The following is a 20,160-nucleotide window of genomic DNA, read 5'->3' as shown; positions in this document are numbered from 1 at the left end:
TCAATAATATAATGCACGGGGTCAGATCCGTGATCTCCATTTAACCAGTGTCTGCGAGTATTATTTCTTTATAATCAACACTAGCGCTTCGGACGCATTATCAGCTGTAAGCGTAATCAGTGTGTGATACGATTGATGGAATTGGTGTGCTGATCATGTACTTAAGGTTATAAAGTGATATTCATTGCACAAACTCTCAAAGAGTCTCAGTCGCAGACACTTCTGCATAGCACGTTTTACTTAGCTGTGCAGCTGCATTGATCACACAGTATACAGTGTAAAAGCTTATTTCTTGTACTGCAGAGAAACAGTGTTTATTCATATGCTAATGTGTTTTACAACCATTTACCTATTTTCTTTATCACTGTATCAGGAGATGTTTCTTATGGATGTATAATATACATATGTTGTAAGATTTTTATGTTATGGCATTGCATTAATTACTATGTGGGTGGAACACACCCCTCAATGAAGTGATCTGTATCTTCGGGTATATAAACCCATAGAGGAGTAGAAGTGGCACCACCTTGATAAAGACTGTTCCTAAGTCGAAACGCGTTGGTGGGGTGCCACTATTATTTGATGAAAATTTGAGACCGAGTTGCCTTGCACGCCAGCTAACCGTGAGTGAGCTTCCCGGGTTTTCCATCTGGCCGCTTTCAGGTCTACTGGCTGTCTATTACATCTGGCACCGGTGTTTTATGTGATTTTATAATAAAAAGAAACTTGTTTTTTACCAAACGGAACTGGATTGAGAGGCATTTGTGTAAAGAAACCTTGAACCATCGTTTCACACGTAAGGGTCAAGTAAGCATTGTGGTTCAGTGTTGACACAGAAATATTCCATGTAAAAGATACCTTTATATATGGGATATTATCCTTTTCTCATGTAAGCAGAGTGTAAGCATTCTGGATATTCTATAGATGCACGAGGTGATCCCATAACCGAAATCCTGTTTACTTCACTTTGGAGATATAGAAGAAGAACGCCCAGTTTTTTGTGGTCCCATGGGATCCCTGTACTTGTAAAGACTTTGTGTTCTGGGACTATTACACTATATATGTCTTTTTGTCTTCCATTTTTTACATGTAATCATACGGAATATTTGTGGAAAAGAAGCTGTCTGAGACCTACACCGGGTAAAACCTATCCTATTAGCACCCACAGTAGAGCGCTGCCCTCCTAAAATTCTTGTTTGTATACAACCATTCCCATTGTCTGTGAATGAAAGAGGTTTTACACACAGAACTAACCATTGCTGAAATCACAGTGGCAACCAGCCGTTGCTAGGGGTAACTGGTTGCATACTTTAGAAGGTAATGCATACAGTATGATTATTAAATTATCCACTGGTTTATTAAAATATCAGCTTCCATAATTGACGCCCGCAACGTGGGGGCTACAATCTTTAAAATCGGCACAGCGATACAGATTGCGTCCTCATTATCAATGGGCGGACTTTAAACGCGTGAGGTAGCCTGTAGTGTTAATAAAGACTCATCTGTGCTGATGCCTGATTTAAAAGATGCTAGAATGAGGCCCACGGACAGTGGAATAATCATACTGTAGCAAATTTTTTTTGTATGTTTTCATTGGTACTATAAATCATTGTGTATTGTGCATAGAGTATAGTTAAGGTGCTGAACTTCCGCTTGCCGCAAAGAAATAAGTTGTTCTTTTCTATCACTTGATGCTTGAATTGTATAGATTGAGATTTTAAAGCCCGGTTAATAGATTTGTGTTAAATAGATAGTCTGTTAAGTGGTTCCCAAACTGTGTGCCTAGGCACCCTGTGGTGCCTCAGGACACTTACAGGGGTGCCTTGGGCTGGTGGACCAGGATTAATTCATATTAGTTTTGTGCAATGTAACAGGCAAAAGCAGTGCTATTGGCTGCCAATTATAACATATGTCGACAAACAGGAGCAAATCCTGTCCCTCACCACATAACTGTGATATATAAAATTATGTACATTTTGTTTATATTTTTTCTGAATTTCTCAATAAGAAACATTTGTCGCAACTGCGTCCGTGTGCGAGTCTCAGATGCAACTTCCGCCTGTATCGGCATGTGCGTCTGGTCCTGAGGCCTTTGCCCAAGTGCATTAGTGATGCATTTCCTGTAACAGGTATACATTGTGTATGTGAATCGGAACAATACTACCACACTTTTATCCAGTATATATATTTTATTGTTATTATTTTAAAAAATTCAAGCATTGCTAGTACTTTAAACCTAAATTGTAAAGTATAATTGTAGGTATAGAGTTTTGGGGATTGAGCTACCATCCAGGGAATTAATTTCCTGTACAGAAAAGAAAGTCTGCTTGTGTGAATCAGAGAGTGCAAGGAGTGAGTACCAGTCAAAGATTTGTCACAGTAGGCATTGACTGAAGGTGACCAAAGATTTACCAAAGCAGGTGTTGGTTGCTGAAGTCCAGATCTGGTAGTTTGGTGATGAATTAAACTAAAACTGCCAATTTGTCGGTTCTGTTTAAACAGAGAGTCACCAGAGGTTACGAGAATCAGTATTGATTTCCGTAATTGACCGTACTACTGTTGCGTGTTCACTAACATCTCAGCTATTAGGTAGTTAAGGATTTGCCAGAGTAGGTAGTAACTAGGCTGAGGTGCTCTAGTGGTTCCCTCAGGCAGTGCGGAGAGTCCATTACTCGCTCTTCGGGGTAATAGTTTGGTGGAGGAACTCAGAACTCCACCGGTCGCTTGACAGAAGAAGTAGCTTTCTTTTCAACAGAGGGGACGTCTATAGTAAACATAAGGTATCCAGGAAGAAGTGTCAGCTAAATGGGGAACAAAAGTTCTCAGAGGAAGGTGGCTGTTAACAATAGGGATAAGTTGGGCGAGTGTGTCATGCCCAAAGAATCCGAATCCCCTGGATACATTATGAAACAGAAGTATGGCACATATGCTGTAGCATACATGAATGAACGGGTCAAGCTGACCAAGGAATGTTAGGTGAAATTCCCAGGTATTGGTAGTTTTAATCCTGAAATTCTAGAAGCAGTAAGAAATCAGATTTGTAAAATTTCATCAAATAAGAAAAGATTAAAACACCATAATTGTTTCAACTTGTGGCTGGAGGAAGGACAGACTCAAAGAATTGTTACAGTAAGTGTTTAAGAAATGCAAGTACCACTAACATCATAAATGCAACTGCACCTCCCCCACTTTATGATACAGAAGGAGCAATTACCGTCAGGGGGAGCCCACAGCCAAATGCAATTATTAATGACTATACAAATTTGTTCCCATTAACAACTTCTTTTACAGACCACGATTTCAAGGATGGGGTATTGCTGACATCAGCCACCTCCTGCCCGACAAATATGTGCCGCAGGCAAGTTCAGTTAAGGAGGAATCATGATGGTTGCCGGGTAGAGGAGAAGACTGATGCCAAGAAGGAGCTGGTAAGTATGACATACCAGACACCACAGAGGCAACCATTTTAGAAGACCGAGAAATCACGTGTTTATGTCCACTCTGCACCCTTCCTACCCCTTATGGAAAGCCAGACATGGATAGGGTGATTCCAGTAAGGCAGGTGGGTATGCATTGTCCCCTGACAAGGACAGACTTAATATCTGTAATCCGAGAGTTCCCTGACCCAAGACAGAACTTAATGGCCTGTCAAAAGTTTATCAGAAATTTAGGTAATTCACACAGACTTACAAGTGAGGATTGGAATATCATATTGAGAACCTGTCTCTCCCCATACACTGATGCACAGAGATTTGTGCAGGATTGCCAGGTGGGGGAAAGCAGGATTTTAAATGGTGTTGAAAATCAAGAAAGTATAAGCTTTATTAATCTTCAGTTGGGCAAGTATTTCCTGGTACCACTGGGTACCACAAAATCTTTAGCATTAGGCAAAAGGACACTGAATTTCCTGATGAATATTTTGACATGGCATTGACAGACATTTCAAGATTTACAGGCATCCCTGACATTAAGACTAGTGAACCCAAATAGAGAAATGGTTGTTTCTGTGGTTATAGCAAGAGTAAAGGAGCCACTTAGGACTAAAGTGCAGTCCTCTTTTCCCAACTGGAGGTACATGACAGTAGATGCCCTTAGAGACTCTGCCGTTGACCATGACAGAATAATACAAAGATGTAAAGAAAAACAGACCGATAAATTAATAGCCCTTGCCATCCGTGCTCATAGTAGCGGATCAACTAGACCCCAGCATACTGGACAACAAAATAAGACGACCCCAGTATGCTTTAAATGCGGACAGCAAGGACATTACTGAAGGTATTGTAAGTTAGAAGGATGGTCTTACACCAAACAACCACAAAACGGTCTCAGACCTAGCAACCAACCCGTGTCTCACTAGACAGGTGGTGATATTACCAAGAATGAATCCCATGTTTCTCTGGTTCGGCATTGTCAATGCAAGAATTAATTGAGTCAGACAAGCCAAAACAGGTTCCTCATACTGAAAAGAACCTGGTGTTGTATTTGTTTTTAAGAAATTGGAAGCCAGTCTGACCAGGATTCCTGCCCTGGGTATGCCTGACCACCGGGACCATGTGATTTGAACTACAAATGACTTGCTGGGTGTGCGACCAGAGCAGTGACTTAGAAACCTGGTGATGCTAGCCAACCAATGTAGTGCTGCAGTGCACAATTGAACCCAGTTGCTCGAGCACTCCCTACTTGTCTACACAGTGTAGTTGCCATAGCACTACCGGTAATCAAGACTGAGGATGTAGTGTTGGGGTATGTTTTAACTATTTATGCTCCTCATATAGTCTGGACACTCCTAAAATTCTGCCTAAATGGGAACTTGCATTGATGAATTGTATAAATATTACCAGTAAAATGTGTAATATTGTAAACTCAGCAACACTCTTACCAGGTGTGCCCTCCAAGGCACAAAGGGTGGGAGTTGATGCTGAAGTTGCTGGAATTTAGTGAGAGCCTAGACGAACATGATTGCATGACATGTTGGAATCAGACCTTTGCAGCATATCCCCAAAGGGTGGTAACAACCCATTGGAAGAGGTAATTAAAAAAAAAATTCTCCTTTCTTTTCAATTGTGCACCGTGATAGATGGAGAAGGTATAGTAGAGGCTGGACCCCTTGGACCATCTCACTCTGCAACAGTAGCCTGATTAGTGGCGCTGACCAAAGTGTGTGAGCTGGCTGCGGGAAAAGCAGTCAATATTTATACCGACTCTAAGTACATTTGTTGGGGTAATGCAAAAGATTTGGGGCCCTATGGTGATTCAGAAATTCAGTGACAGTAGCTGGCACTCCAGTGGCGCAAGCGTTGTAAGTTCAAAGACTCCTGACAGCCGCACAGATGCCGGACAGCGTGGCTGTTATCAAGTGTAAAACCCACACCTTTTGATAAGGATCCAGTGTCACTTGGTAATAGCCGTGCTGGCAAGGCAGCTGGTGAGCCACGTGCTCTGCGAATAATGTTTTTGTTCCCCTGTAAATGTCTGTGTGTTCACATAGGAGGTGCAAGATTTGTGTCCCCTGCAGGAGAAAGCAGTCTGGAAGCCGAAGGGAGGTGGACAGAAATGGAAAGATGGACAAGGGAAACCAGTGACTCCCAGAGCATGCCACACTGTCATGGCAGAGATAGCCTATGGCCTGACTTGCCTTGGCAGGGAAAGTATGTGGAAATTGGTCAAAACTTACTGGTGTGCCCCAGAGCTTACTCCACAAGCAGGTAAGACGGCAATGTCATGCCTTACTTGTCTGAGGAAAGACACTGGAAAGGTCGTTCCCACAGAGCCATCTCCACAGCCCTCCTCCAGCAGGATCCTCTACAAATTGACTTTGTACAGTCTACTCTAGAACGGTTTAGGAATTTATTTTTGTATATTACTAGTATGTGTTGATGTATTTGTTTATAGATATGGTATCCAAAAAGCACACACTGTATATGAGAAGTCTTCCAAGTCACGTGTAAACTCCTAGGGATTGATAGTAAACTCCATGCTCCTTTTCGATCGCAGGCGAGCGCTAAGGCAGAGGGAATGGAAGTTACTATCAAGAACAAAATTGAGCAAAGTTATGATTGAAATAAGGGTTTGCTATGGCCTGAGGCATTGCCGATAGTGCTGTATAGTATCATAACTCCACTTAACCTGCCTCCCTTCAATTTATTGTTCAGAAGACATCCACATTATGGCTAAAGTGTAATAATGAAGTGACTGTTAAATATCTTATAAAGGAGAATCAACAAGTTAGGATGCAGAAGAAGTTGACAGTGTTGACACCTGAATTGCCTGTGAAGGACTGTGATTGTCTGGAGCCAGGGGACTTTTGTTGTGATCTAAAATTCGTTTTGCCCAAGTTGTTTGATAGATCGGTGAGAAGGACCAAACCAAGTACTATTGTTCGGCACCACAGCAGTAAAGGTTGCAGAAAAGGAAGCTTGGATCCATCTGTCCCGTTGTAAAAAGGTCAATGTCCCGGAAGTGGTTGATGCTAGAAGTGACGAGAAAGAAGTACCGCTAGAAGCTCTTGTTCCGGGAAGACTGAGAGACGACTAAAACCGACATATCCAAAAAGGAAAAGACAAAGAAAAGACTACTCTGACTATCCCCTGGCCAGACGAAGAAAGAAGCAGCAGGCAGAAGATGAAACCTTACTTTGTTCTTGTTTTTCCCATCTCTTTTCTCCCCAAGGTGTTGCGTCGCTACCAAAGGGTGGATAACGAAAGACGGAGTTCTGACAGTAGGTTGGCGGATCATAATCAAGCCATGTTAGGATCCCTAAGTAGTCCTGATACTTTGTTCAACCCGGGAGTTGGTAAGGAGTCTGAAGAACATGTAGTGTAAAGGTAATGTGATGGGTTGTCGTCTGATGAATATTGTATTTGCAGGAGGGGTAACCCTGATATGGAGGAAACGTGTATCCACACATGTCAACATGACTTGACAGCTGATATAAGGCAACTACCTTTGGGCGGGTATCACTCCCTTGTAGGAAGAGTTTTGGATCAGACAGAATGATGGTTATGTTTGCAGGTACCCCAGAGACGGAGTAGTATGGGTCTAATCCCGTACCCTCTAACTTTGGCTGAGATACATAATCTAAACAAAAGAAGACCCTTGCATATGGAATACGCACGCACCAGGTCTCCTGCACTTAGATTGCAACTATATCAGGTAGACAAGTCCCTTATATGTTGGAACTTCATTAGTTCAAAGGTACTAGGGATATGGGAAGCGACATGGTATAATCATACGATAATCTACTCGCAGCATCCAGATGGAAAGCCAATAGACCAAGAAAATATTGTTAGAAACCCGCACAAGTGAAAGGCAGTATACATTTATCTTTACTGTAAAACAAAAGAAGGTTATGGCTGGTAGAGTACCTACGGAATACTGTGCCAAAGTTCTGCTGCCAGAGACATGTACTAGTCAGGTTGGGAAGGAGGGAATGGGGATGTTCAGGTGGATATTGTATAGCAAGATTATGAAATTCTCTGAACCTTATTTCCATCCAGATGATGTCTATTTTATTTGTAACAGGCAAGCATCTAAATGTGCTTTATCAATCACATTGGATGGTGTTTATTTAGGTGGAGCAATGACCCATACACATGACTCAATGGTAAAAATCCACAAATCTATACCCTCTCCTTATACTTATACACACGTCAAACAATTCTATAGAAGAGATCTGGGTGTCAGAAAGAACCTCCAGTCTCAGATCTAGTCCATGAGACCTTCAAATTCCCCTCGCATTAGATATTACCCATACTGCCAGGTGAATTAACTCTAAATACTTACAAGTATTGACATACAGAATGGATGACATAATGAGGACATATGATGACACATTCCGATACACCGGAAAAGAGCTAGAAGCCTAGAAAAGAATTGGTTCTGCACAGGAGGTTATGAACAAGATTAGCCAAGGCACCTCCTGGTAGAGCCCAATGCATTGGGTTAAGAATGGTCCCAGGAGATGATAGACAACATAGAGAAACTGTTGCTCTGTATCATTGGTGTCATTATATTAATCAGAGTGTTATTTAAATGTATGTGGTGGGTAACCCGGGATAGAAAGAAGCACACAGAATGAATGAGTATAAGGACAAGTGGTCCCACGGAAGACAGCAAACAGATAGAAACCGTTATTTAGTAAGAGATACCATATCTAGAAATGCATGCCTGTTCCCATTACCCAGTTACCACATGCCTCCTCGCTTTAAATCCCCCTACCGCACAAGGAGAAATGACTGTTCTCCACCCTTTCAGGAAACTCTTTACATTACCCTGTAGAATTGTTTTGTTATGTTGTCTATCAATGTTTTTCCCAGCATCCTTTATAGGTCACATGAAGGTGGTTCACCTTATTACACCATGCGGCAGATTATACAGCACACGACCAATGCAGGAACACCACACTTACATATTCACACACACATCCCCAAATGTATCATTAAGTCCAGCGTGTCTGGGCTGTGGCCCTCCAACTGTTGCAGGGCCCTGGTTTGGACATGCCGGCAGTAAATAAATGTAATCCCTCCATATATTATTAATCTTGGATTAGCCCTAGCGCAAAAATTATACATCCCCTCTTACTGCACATACACACACACACGATCCACGCTTCACGAATCTCTATCAATGAAAATGATGAAAAACTGAAATTTTTATGAAATATGGAAATTAATGCGAAAATATTAATTATTAATTGTGAAATGTGACAGTTTTATTTGACTGTCAAAGGGTGGACTGTGGAAAACGAAATGGCATCTCTACGCCATTAAGGTATTACGACCGCCCTCTGTGCAGTTCCATTACGCCATTTGCGTCTTATTAGCTTAAACGTAACTACCAGGGCAGGACGTGAAACATTAATGGTTAATTCTTAAAACTATGTTCCCTTTGTCTTTCTCTGTTTGCGTGAAACTCCCTGAATAAACCCCAAATGTTGTTCTGATTTAACTCATCACAATTGCCGTCAACAGTCATCAGCCTGTGCCGGCAAGATGGGGGCCCACACCCCAGACCCAATATTAGGGACCCCCAGTGACACAAACGCCTTGACGTACGGCCTGGGGGCGTAGCCCTATATCTGCAGATATATGCAACCAAGATCTCTGTATTATCCGATTAGTATGTAGATATTTCTCACTCAGTGTGCAATTGGGATACAAAATGTTTTTTCCGAACCAGAATTACCCCTCCCTTTTGGCACCTGAGTGACATCACAATCTGATTGAGCATCTTGCCAACAAATGTGTTGTGTAGTAGAGAAGGGCATAGATGGGTCAGCATTAGGAGGGATTGCTGACTCCCATTGGAGAAGCCAGGGGTATCTCCAGGTAAGCTGGCTCATGTTGTAAGCCATTATCGTGTGGCCTTACACTGGGCTATTAGACCCAAACATATTTGTGATCATTTATGGTGTGGGTTTGGGAGTGTGGTACCCCCTGTGTTGGTATGGCTGGCCTGCTCCAGGTTAGCACGCCCTAACACTTTATTAACACTTCCCTATCACATTGTATATATTTTGTACTACTATTTTAATCCCACCCTCATTTCCTTCCTATGAATTTATGAGCTTCTTATTATCCCCTACACTTATGAGCTTCTTATTAACCCCTACTAATTTTCATTTGTGTGCTGCCCTGGAGTGATCAGACTGTGCCGGCATGATGGGGGCCCGCACCCCAGAACCATACCCAGCACTAGGGACACCCCAGTGACACAGACGCCTTGTTGTACAGCCTGGGGGCTTAGCCCTATATCTGCAGATATATGCAACCAAGATCTCTGTATTATCTGATTATTATGTGTATATTTCTCACTCAGTGTGCAATTGAGATACAAATCTTTTTTTCCGAACCAGAATTACCCCTCCCTTTTGGCACCTGAGTGACATCACAATCTGATTGAGCAGCTTGCCAACAAATGTTTTGTGTAGTACTTCAAATGTAGATGGAGTCTGCCTGTCAGGCACAGAGCCAGAGCCCTCACAGCATAGATAGTCATCTGTGAAGTTAGACAGTCAGATTAATGCTGCATCACTCCAAAAATAGGCAATGCGTAGTGTAACATTACTACATAATAGTTCTGCATATGAGGTACCCACAGGAAACCACTAGCAACGAAATCCTCCTATTTACGTAGAGCCTGAGAAACTACTGCTGAGTTCCGCAATAGCTCCCCAACTTACTTAATGCAAGTGAAATGCAAAGTTATACAGCAGAAAAAGTATCAAACCGTGAGTGAAGCTTGTGTACAAACAGAGCTTGTCCAGCAGGACGCTGCTGACAGCTCATCACAAGGCACATACTGTAGGGTGCAAACACGGACATATAGACGCAGGACTAGACGGGGACATAGGCTTTACTAAGTCTATGGGATGTTTGAGGGGTTCGTAAGGAATCAGACGAAGCCCCATAGGGCTTCCCTGAGAGTTACTGCAACTCTTCACTGCAAATTGCTGAGTGGGACCATAGGCTCCATGGGAGGGGCCTATGGGATTGTGAAGGGATCCCTAAAGGACCGCCTGAACAGCTACGGGGAATCCACCTGAGGCGACACTGCAGTGAAATCCCAGAATAAAAGACAAATCAAGAAATCATTCAAAAATAGAAGTGTTAACTGTTTCTTTTTATCAATGAATGAAAAGCAAAGTGAATGAACAGAAGAAAAATCTAAATCAAAACCAATATTTGGTGTGACCGTACTTGGTCTTCAATAAAGCATCATTTCTTCTAGATAGACTTGCACAAAGTCAGGGATGTGGAAGGAATGTAGGGCCTAATTCAGAGTCGATCACAAAGACATTTTTATCCTCTAATGGACAAAACGATGCTGAAGGAAGGTGGGGCAAATGTAACATGTGCAGCGATAGATTTGGATGAATTATTAGGTTTCTGTGCAGGGTAAATACGGACACCCAAATATAAAATTATCTACACACGTTACATTTGCCCCACCTGCAGCACAACATGGTTTTGTCCATTAATGATAATAAATAAAAAAATAAATTATCAACTCTGAATCCAGCCCGTAGTCCAGTGTACCATGAACCAAACAGGTGATGATCATCATTTTCATATTTTAGTAACACCATCATTAACTGAAACAGAAACAGCTGTGTAGGTTTAACAATGGGTGGTGAACAGCCAAACTCTGCTAGAAAGGTGCGGCTGTGGAAGACCGACCGTTCCATGTCACAGGCTGTAAGCCATGGCTAGACAGAGCACAGCAACAAGACACAAGGTAGTTCTACTGCATCAGCAAGGTCTCTCCCAGGCAAAGATTTCAAAGCAGACTGAGGTCTTAAGATGGGCTGTCCAAGCTCTTCTATAAAAGCATAAAGCAACTGGAAACTCTGAGGAACGCAGACACAGTGGTCGGCCAAAGAAACACATCATGGTTCCAAAATGGAGTTTTCTATTGTATCCACAATGAGCATTCTTCAATGGATCTGTAGCGGGATAGAGTTCTTTGCGTTTGGCAGGAAAAGACGTCTGCCCGTATGTGACGTGCTGTTTTTATCATCTACAACGGTCTTTCTTATGTCGCCAAAGACTTGAACCATCAGAAAAGCAGCGCTCACACTGGGAACACGCAAGCGGCCTCTATCTGGTGTGAGTGCGCTGATGCGTGACAAGGCTGAATCTCCTTGAAAAACATTTGCCACATTCCGAGCATTTAAACGACTTTTCGCGAGTGAGAGTCTTCTGATGACCGAGGAGAGCAGATTTGCTTCCGCACTCCATGCAAGAAAACAGCCTCTCCCCGGTGTGAATGCGCTAATGCGTGACAAGGTTACATCCGATGGTAAGACATTTGCCGCATTCTGAGCACTTAAACGGCTTCTCGCCAGTGTGAATCCACTGATGCAAGATGAGAGCAGCTCTGCTTGTGTAAGATCTGTGGCACTCCATGCATGTATACGGCCTGTGGAAGTTGAAATTGCATCTCTACTCCATTAATGTATTATGACCGCCCTCCGCTCAATTCCAGTACGCCATTTGAGTCTTAGTAGCTTAAACGTAACTACCAAGGTTGGACGTGAAACATTAATGGTTAATTCTTAATGATTTGTCCCCTCTTGTTTCTTTATGTTTGTGTGAAACCCTGAGTAAATCCAGACTAAGTTTTGATTTAACTTGTTACAATTGCCGTCAACAGTTGCAAAGGTCAGTATAGTGAAACAATCACTGTACATGACCTTAGAGATATCTAGTCTGTTATCTCCCGATTCAACATGTGAAGACATCAAACAAAGGAACAATGAACTATAATCCCAGTAGAAAGTGGTTTTCCCCTTAACCTCAAGACAAAGGACCGCATGGCTCGGACGATACTCTCATGAACAGGAAGACGTCCCCGTGAAGCTGAGAGCCAATGAAAAGTTGCCCAAGCCCCTTTCCTTTACCAAATGACCATCCAGTTCGACCCCACACCCGGGATCGCTGAGCTCACATGTGATCTAATCAGAACACATTCCCAGGATCTTGGGGGGATTCTTATCCAATCGTGGTCTCTGCTTCCTTTTGACGGTAATTGTTATTCCTTATATGTGCTAGTTCTTATATATTAGCTGTACCTGCATTTATACCCATTGTAGTAATGTCTCTTTTCCATGTATAAGCTGTACTGCCTTATTCTATAGTTTATATATATATTGTTTGTTACACTGTAACCCCCTGTGTCCACTACGGACTATAATATAATAAGACACGGGGTCTGATCCGTGATCTCCATTTAATCAAGTGTTTATTTGTATTATTTCTTTATAATCAAACAAGCGTCTCGGACGCATTATCAGCTTTAATCGTTATCAGTGTGTAATACGATTGATATAATTGGTGAGCTGATTGTGTACTTGAGGTTATATAGAGATATTCATTGCATAAACTCTCATTGAGAGTCTCATACGCAGATGCGTCTGTATGACACGTTTAAATAGCTGTGCGGCTGCATTAGACATACAGTATATAAAGTGCAAAGCTTTATTTCTTATAAAGCCAGTTAATAGGTTAAACCTATAAAACACTTTACAATAGATTCAGGAGCATCTAGTCATATGCTAATGTTTTTTTACAACCATTCACATTGTTACCTCAGTGAATGGAGAAGCTCTGCTCTGTATCAGGCTGTAGTTGCCAGGGGTAACCTGTTGCATGGTGTAGAAGGTAACATATACAGTATAACTACTACATTATCCACTAGTTTATTAAAATATCGGTTTTAAATAGGCCTCTCCCCGGTGTGAGTGCGCTGATGTTGGCTGAGACCAACTTGGTCTAGAAAACATTTCCCGCACTGCAGGCATGGAAACGGCCTTTCCCTGGTGTGGATGCGCTGATGCTTCTCCAGGCTACATTTGCGGCCAAAACATTTGCCACATTCCGAGCATTTAAACGGCTTCTCGCCAGTGTGAATCCGTTGATGCCTGATGAGAGCAGCTCTGCTTTTGTAAGATCTTTGGCACTCCATGCATGGATACGGCCTATCCCCGGTGTGAGTGCGCTGATGTACGACGAGACCATAATGGTATATAAAACATTTCCCGCACTCCAGGCATGGAAACTGCCTCTCCCCGGTGTGGATGCGCTGATGCTTCTCCAGGCTACATTTCTGGCCAAAACATTTGCCGCATTCCGAGCATTTAAACGGCTTCTCACCAGTGTGAGTCCGCTGATGCCTGATGAGAGCAGCTCTGCTTTTGTAAGATCTGTGGCACTCCATGCATGGATACAGCCTCTCCCCGGTGTGAGTGTGCTGATGTTGGCTGAGACCAAAATGGTCTTTAAAACATTTCCCGCACTCCAGGCATGGAAACGGCCTCTCCCCAGTGTGGATGCGCTGATGCTTCTCCAGGCTACATTTCTGGCCAAAACATTTGCCACATTCCGAGCATTTAAACGGCTTCTCGCCAGTGTGAGTCCGCTGATGTATGATGAAAGCAGATCTGTAAGCAAAACATTTGCCGCACTCCGTGCACGAATATGGACTCTCGCCAGTGTGAATTCTTTTATGGTACAGGAGACGTGACCTCAGGTGGAAAGATTTACCACAGTAAGAACAGTAAAACAATTTGTCCGCTTTGTGAGATCGCTGGTGGGCGGTGAGAGCCAGTTTGGAGCTGAAACACACTCCGCAGACCGAGCACCTATACAGATTACTGGCGCTATGAGTTTGCTGATGGGTGACGAGGGCTGAATGATTAGGGAAACATTGCTGACACTCCGAGCACTGATGCGTCATCTCAGGATAGTGTGAGGAGGCGTGCGGACCTGTTGGGGACAAAAGTACTGAGATAAACCCTCTGTACATCAGCGGATGGGCCGCATCATCATGTGTGAGACATTCTGTGTAATTAAACATATGTACATCAGCTTATAAGCATCATAAGCATAAAATTACAGGTGATGTCGGCGATGCCCCCACAGGACAGAACATCCCACCTGCCGCAGGCGAAGCTCTCAAAGAACCGCTGACGCTGTACATACACACACATTGTAGACCGGCACTCAAGAGTCCAACAAGTTAAATGTAAGGGTGCCTTCTCATTTAAGTAAGTACAGGTCCGGGGAGGAGCTGGACTGTACATTAATCTATACATGTTAGTCGTGAGAAAAGGGATTTATAAGTCCCGAAATGTCGACTTAGCACCATGCTGTGTTAATCATGTACTGTAAAGGATTAAGCTGGATGATCGTAAGTACTAAAAAGATTTTTTCTGAAATTGGAGTGCCGACTCCTTCCTGGACAGATAGATAGATAGGAGGTATGTTTGTTCGGCACTCACTTTGGGGCAAGCGCCGTAGTACCTTCTTCAAATATTCATATAGAGATATAGTCCCAGGACCAGAAGAAGCAGGCGGCACTAGGTGCAGACCATATTTATATAAAAGCACAAGGGTTATAAATACATCGCCATTGTCAACATTTTAAGACCTGTGCGCGGTCTTTCCATCAGGACGTGCGCTTAAAGCGCCGAAGTGCTGTGCAAATGAAAAAAGCAGAGTAAGAGGGCTGTGGCCCTTATTCAGATCTGATCACCGTACAAATTTGTTCTCAAAATGGGCAAAACCATGTGCACTGCAGTTGGGGCAGATGTAACATGTGCAGGAGAGTCCAAGGAGCGGGGTCCACCATTGGAGAGACAAATGGGGGATGTGATTGGAGCTGATGGCCAAAGTGTCCACAGAGGGCTGGGGGTACACAATGTTGGGTCCTGGGTGTGGAGCACAACGCGTTTCACTGCCAACTGCAGCTTTATCAAAAGGTGTCTGACAGTGTACCTGGTCTGGGTATAAATACCCTTCCTAATGAGATAAATAATCAACGTGTGTGGTTCTAACACTTGCACAATTAGACATAATATATCATAAAAATAAGACTATATATGGAGACAGACGTACATTGTTAAAAACCAAAATGGTATACAGGTCAAAAAATAGTCAAATAAGTCAATAAGGAAATGGCGGCTACTTCTTCATCTGGTCACCTGTGTGAGAGGCCAACGTAGCGTAGCCGGCGCCGTGAAACTACAGGAGGCAGCACTGGGAGCAGGGTGGTGGGTGTTGTGGTTTATACTTACCCTCCTCCTGGCGGCGATCCCCAATCACTCCCCAGTGGCAGCAACGGTCACTCCCCGGCGGCAGCATTCAGTTCCTCCGGTATTGGAGGCAGAGGCTGTACATAGTGCTGCTGGCGGCGCATCACATGGTTTCCCTGCTCCCCCAGCAGCATTACACTAATTGCGTACAGCGTCCACCACGAATGCCAGAGGAGGGGGAATGAACGCTGCCGCCGGGAAGTGACCGTGGATCACGGTAGGATTCAGCGGGGATGTGGTGCCCGTGGATTATAGCCTGGAGTCAGCGGCGGATCGACGGAGGAGGGTAAGTATAGACCTGCCTTTTCACCCCCACTATCCACGTCATATTTTACAAAGTGTGGCGAGCCACCGAGCCTGAAGTGTGGCGAGCCCCGCGAGGATATGTGTATCCGCGTCCGCTCGCCACACTTTATAAAATCAACTCCACGTCGAAGTGGATACTGGGAGAATGACGTAGATAGTTGTGATATTAAGCATTGTGTATTTTCAGGGCTCCAGAGACACTTGCGTAGTTTACGTAGCCAGCATAGTGCTGTATTCGTATGCTCAATACACCACTACATAAACTACGTAACTGCCGCCACGAAACTACACGAGTACCTAGATTTTTTATGTAAATAGTGCTGCTCACATGCTCTTGGCGGGTGCCGGATGGGGTCCCAACAGTCGGGATCCCGACAGTCATTTACCCGACATCCAGATCCCGACTTAACACACAGACAGACGGGTTCCCTCTATGGGGGTCCACGACCCCCATAGAGGGAGAATAGGATAGGTGGTGAGCGTAGCGAGACACCGTGTCCGCAGCATGGGGAGCGCAGCGAGCCCGCAAGGGGCTTTGTTGCGCTCGCCATGCTGTCTGAGTTCAGCCAGTCGTGATCCCGACGTCGGGCTAATGACTGTTGGGATCCCGACTGTCAGAACCCTATATCACACCCGCTCTTGGCGTGATTGTGGGCACTGCTTTACTGTTTGGGACTTCCTCAAGGGTCAAGAGCTGAGGATGCCGAGAAGGGGGAGAGCATCTCGTGCGTGCGAGCAGGGGAGTTTCAAACACACAATAGGAATCATCCCTGGCAGGAAACTTCCAATAGCTGAAGGTTACCAAGAAAAAAATTGAAGAACAGCGCCGAGAGCATCCATTGCCACCTGTGGACTCTGAGAAAAGAAAAATCTTGTTTTCTCCTTGATCCACTAGGTGGTACTGGAGTGCTTTACAATGGGGACATCACAAAGCACTAATTACGAGAGGGAAGGCGCTAGGAACAGCCGCACGGCGAAGCTGCTGAATGAACACCCCATGGGCGGCCTGCCCAAGAGGGTCCCACAGAGCGAATGGAAAGCGCAGAAATGGAAGGTGGAGGCAGAGAGGCCGCCACATAAGCCTGGTGTAAGGTAAGGCCAATCCGCTGAGCCAAAGTCTGCTTGGAAGCCGGCCAACACGGCTTAGCAGCATCATAAAAGACAAACAAGGCGTCTGACGTGCGGGCAGCTGCCGTTCTGTCCACATAAATACGGAGTGTCCGCACCACATCCAGCAGCTTGGAGTCAGGGTCTTCCTCACAAAAATCCAGAACCGTAATTGGTTGATTGATATGAAAAGCAGTCACAACCTTTTTTGAAGAAAGACAGACTGGTGCGAAGCTCCGCTTGGTCCTCATGAAATAACAGGTAAGGAGGACGACAAGATAAGACATCGAGGTCCAAAACACCAAAGCGAGCAGTAAAACAGTCTTCCATGTGAGATATTTTATGTCCATAGATTCTAGAGGGTCAAACAGACCAGGTTGGAGGAAAGTGAGAACAAGTGCATAATCCGACGGAAGGGTGGCTGAATCCTCAACACCCCTCTGGAAGAAGGTTTGTACCTGAGGTAACAAAGCCAGTCTATTATTGAACTTTGTTGGGTAAACGGAACTTAGAATATTCTTTGTTTAGCAATTTCTGCTGAAGTCTGTAACCAAGCAGGAAATCTCTTTGCGCTAGAGGGGGCAGTGGTCGGATATTGATCACACCTTTGAACAACCATTTATTGTGGGTGGAGTTTGAGGGTGGATTACAAGCATGTGGATTGCTGTTTAATCAGTGTATTCATGCTGTACAGCCTTCTAGATTCCTAGCTGTAATGTATTTTTAGTGTTAAGTATTTCATATGAATATAACCTTGGAGATACACTGGAGAGGAACAGGAGAACAGAACAGTCTTTAGTGAGTCACCTGATCCAGCAACACCAACAGTCTGCACACCTTAATATCACTACTCACATTTTCTCTGTAACCATTTCAGTGTGCCAGATTCCACATCATTTTGACACCATCTTTCTGAACTTCACTGTGGTACCAGAGCCATGGTTCTTCAACCCTGTGCTATACCTATTCACTCTGCATGCTCTCTGCCCCCTAGCAGGGTGTTTTGTGGAATCTGCCACAGTGCAGGGCTGTTAGGAGTCAAGGGTGCAGGCGGAGGGGCGAGTGGAGGATAGGAGGAGGGATGGGACTACTTTGCCTGTTCTCTCTACCTGCTGCCTCATGTCCTGACCAGCTCTGCCATGCTCACTTCTTGCCTTCAGGTCTCCTTACATGCACCTCATGCCACCTGTCTATCTCCCCCTAGATTGCTAGCTCCTTAGGGCAGGGCCCTCCTCCACCCTCCTGTTCTCACAGCACTCTTCCTGCATTTCAATTACAGCTCTCTTACTCACCTACAATCTATACCTGCATCTACTCTCATTCACTTCCCTATATTTCAGCTGTACTGTGTACTAGGAATTGAGATTTAATTGTGTTGTGTCTAGTTCTGTGTACCCTGTACTGTTCTAATGTGCTCTATGTGTACGGCGCTGCATACCACTTGTGGTGCCTTATAAATAATAATAATAGAAAACCGAAAGGGCAGATACCTGCGCTTTTAGAGACCCAAGGCATAAACCCATGGAGAGCTCCTTCTGCAAGAAAAGAAGGAGATGAGCTACCTTGAAGGTACACGGGAGCGACGGAATGACTTTCACACCAGGAAACATATGCCCTCCATATAAGATAGTAATGGGCGGATGGCACCTGATTCCTGGCGCTCATCATGGTAGGGATCACCGCAGAGGGAATCCCTGCTTTCGTTAAGATGGACCTCTCAACAATCATGCCTTCAAATGAAGACGCCCGAAGCCAGATAAATGAAGTGGCCTTAAGACAGCAATTCGTCCTGCAATGGTAGAGGGCATGGCTCGTCTATAAGAGACGTGAGGTTGGTGTACCAAGTTCTGTGTGGCCAATCCGGCACTATAAGCAGAACCGTCATTCTCTCCCTATGTATGCGCTGGAGAATCTGAGGCAATAGCGGGAATGGAGGGAAGAGATAGATGAACTGGTAACGCCAAGGGGCTGTTAGGGCATCCACCCCCACGGCCCCTTGATCTCTTGTGCAAGCACAAAAAAGAGGCAGTTGATGATTGTGGAGAGATACCATCATGTCAATCTGAGGACACACTCAACTTCTCACCAGCCTCTGAGCTAACAGCTAAGGAGGAAGACACCACTCTCCCTGGTGGACGTCCTGCCGAATTAGATATTTGGCTTCCCAGTTCTCTACACCTGATATGATGACCGCCAAAAATCACCTCGGCATGAGCCTGTGCTCAGAGCAGAATCTGACTTACCTCTTTCATGGCCGCGCTACTGCTTGTACCTCCTTGCTTGTTTATGTAGGCCACTGCTGTGGCATTGTCGGACTGCACTCCGTTAGCTCGGACCTGAAGAAGGGCCTGCGCATGTACCAGTGCATAGAACAGCACTCGAAGCTCAAGGACATTGATGGAGAGAAGAGCCTCCTGAGTTGCCCACGGATACTGAAACTGGCAGTCAAGCGTAACCGCTCCCCAACCCTAGAGACTTGCATCCGTGGTGAGAAGGGTCCAGTCCCAGATGCCAAAGCACTTCCCCTGGAGGAGATTCGATGATGTGAGCCACCAAATAAGAGCTAGACAAGCCTTGGGAGACAGCATCACCCTTTGCTGGAAGGACAGACGAGAACCGGACCACTAACTAACTCTATCTGCACATGTTACATCAGCCCCACCTGCAGTGCATACGGTTTTGTCCATTTGAGAGTGATTGTGCCTTTCCGAATTAATCAGAATAACCCCCAGAATGAGAAGTGAAGTGAAGAGTTACACTTCCTGCAGGTCACCTTCTTAGAAGTGCCTCTTGCCATGTTACAGTCACACCCAACACTCTATTCCATGGGTCTTCAAACTGTGGCCCTCCAGATGTTGTGAAACTACATGTTCCAGCATGCATTGCCACATTTTTTCCTATAAGAGCATGCCACAACTGTCAGGGCATGCTGGGACTCCACAACATCTGGAGGGACACAGTTTGAAGACCCATGCTCTATACATTGTTAGGTGTTGCACCTATTGGCGCCGAAGGGTGCGAGTTGCTGCTCGGGTGCAGTTTAAATGCCTAACTCGCACCCTTTGAGGGCCAAATTTGCTGGAAATTGTTCGCACCCCTATGGAGGTGCGAGCACTTTTAAGCGAATTCAGCCCGCCGTAATGATTTATGAGTGG

At 44.6% G+C, this 20,160-nt stretch overlaps 1 protein-coding gene and 1 pseudogene across 2 annotated transcripts in view; both read right to left on the bottom strand.

The window, feature by feature from the left end:
- LOC146058575 (uncharacterized) overlaps positions 1-20,160 on the bottom strand; it is a 279,259-nt pseudogene that overhangs the window by 15,630 nt on the left and 243,469 nt on the right. The window lies entirely within an intron of this gene.
- The window catches only part of LOC146058208 (uncharacterized), a 32,165-nt gene continuing 22,661 nt past the window's right edge, over positions 10,657-20,160 (bottom strand). Inside the window, exon 12 of the mRNA XM_083170334.1 lies at positions 10,657-14,264. Within this exon, the coding sequence (XP_083026460.1) occupies positions 13,216-14,264 (1,049 nt within the window). The 3' untranslated portion in view covers positions 10,657-13,215. The remainder of the gene's footprint in view (positions 14,265-20,160) is intronic.

The sequence above is a fragment of the Crinia signifera genome, chromosome 2 (assembly GCF_055691185.1).
Source record: "Crinia signifera chromosome 2, ASM5569118v1, whole genome shotgun sequence".
In the NCBI taxonomy this organism is placed as follows: Eukaryota; Metazoa; Chordata; class Amphibia; order Anura; family Myobatrachidae; genus Crinia; species Crinia signifera.
Note: the sequence above shows the minus strand (reverse complement) of the source record. Positions and strands in the feature narration are given on the sequence as shown.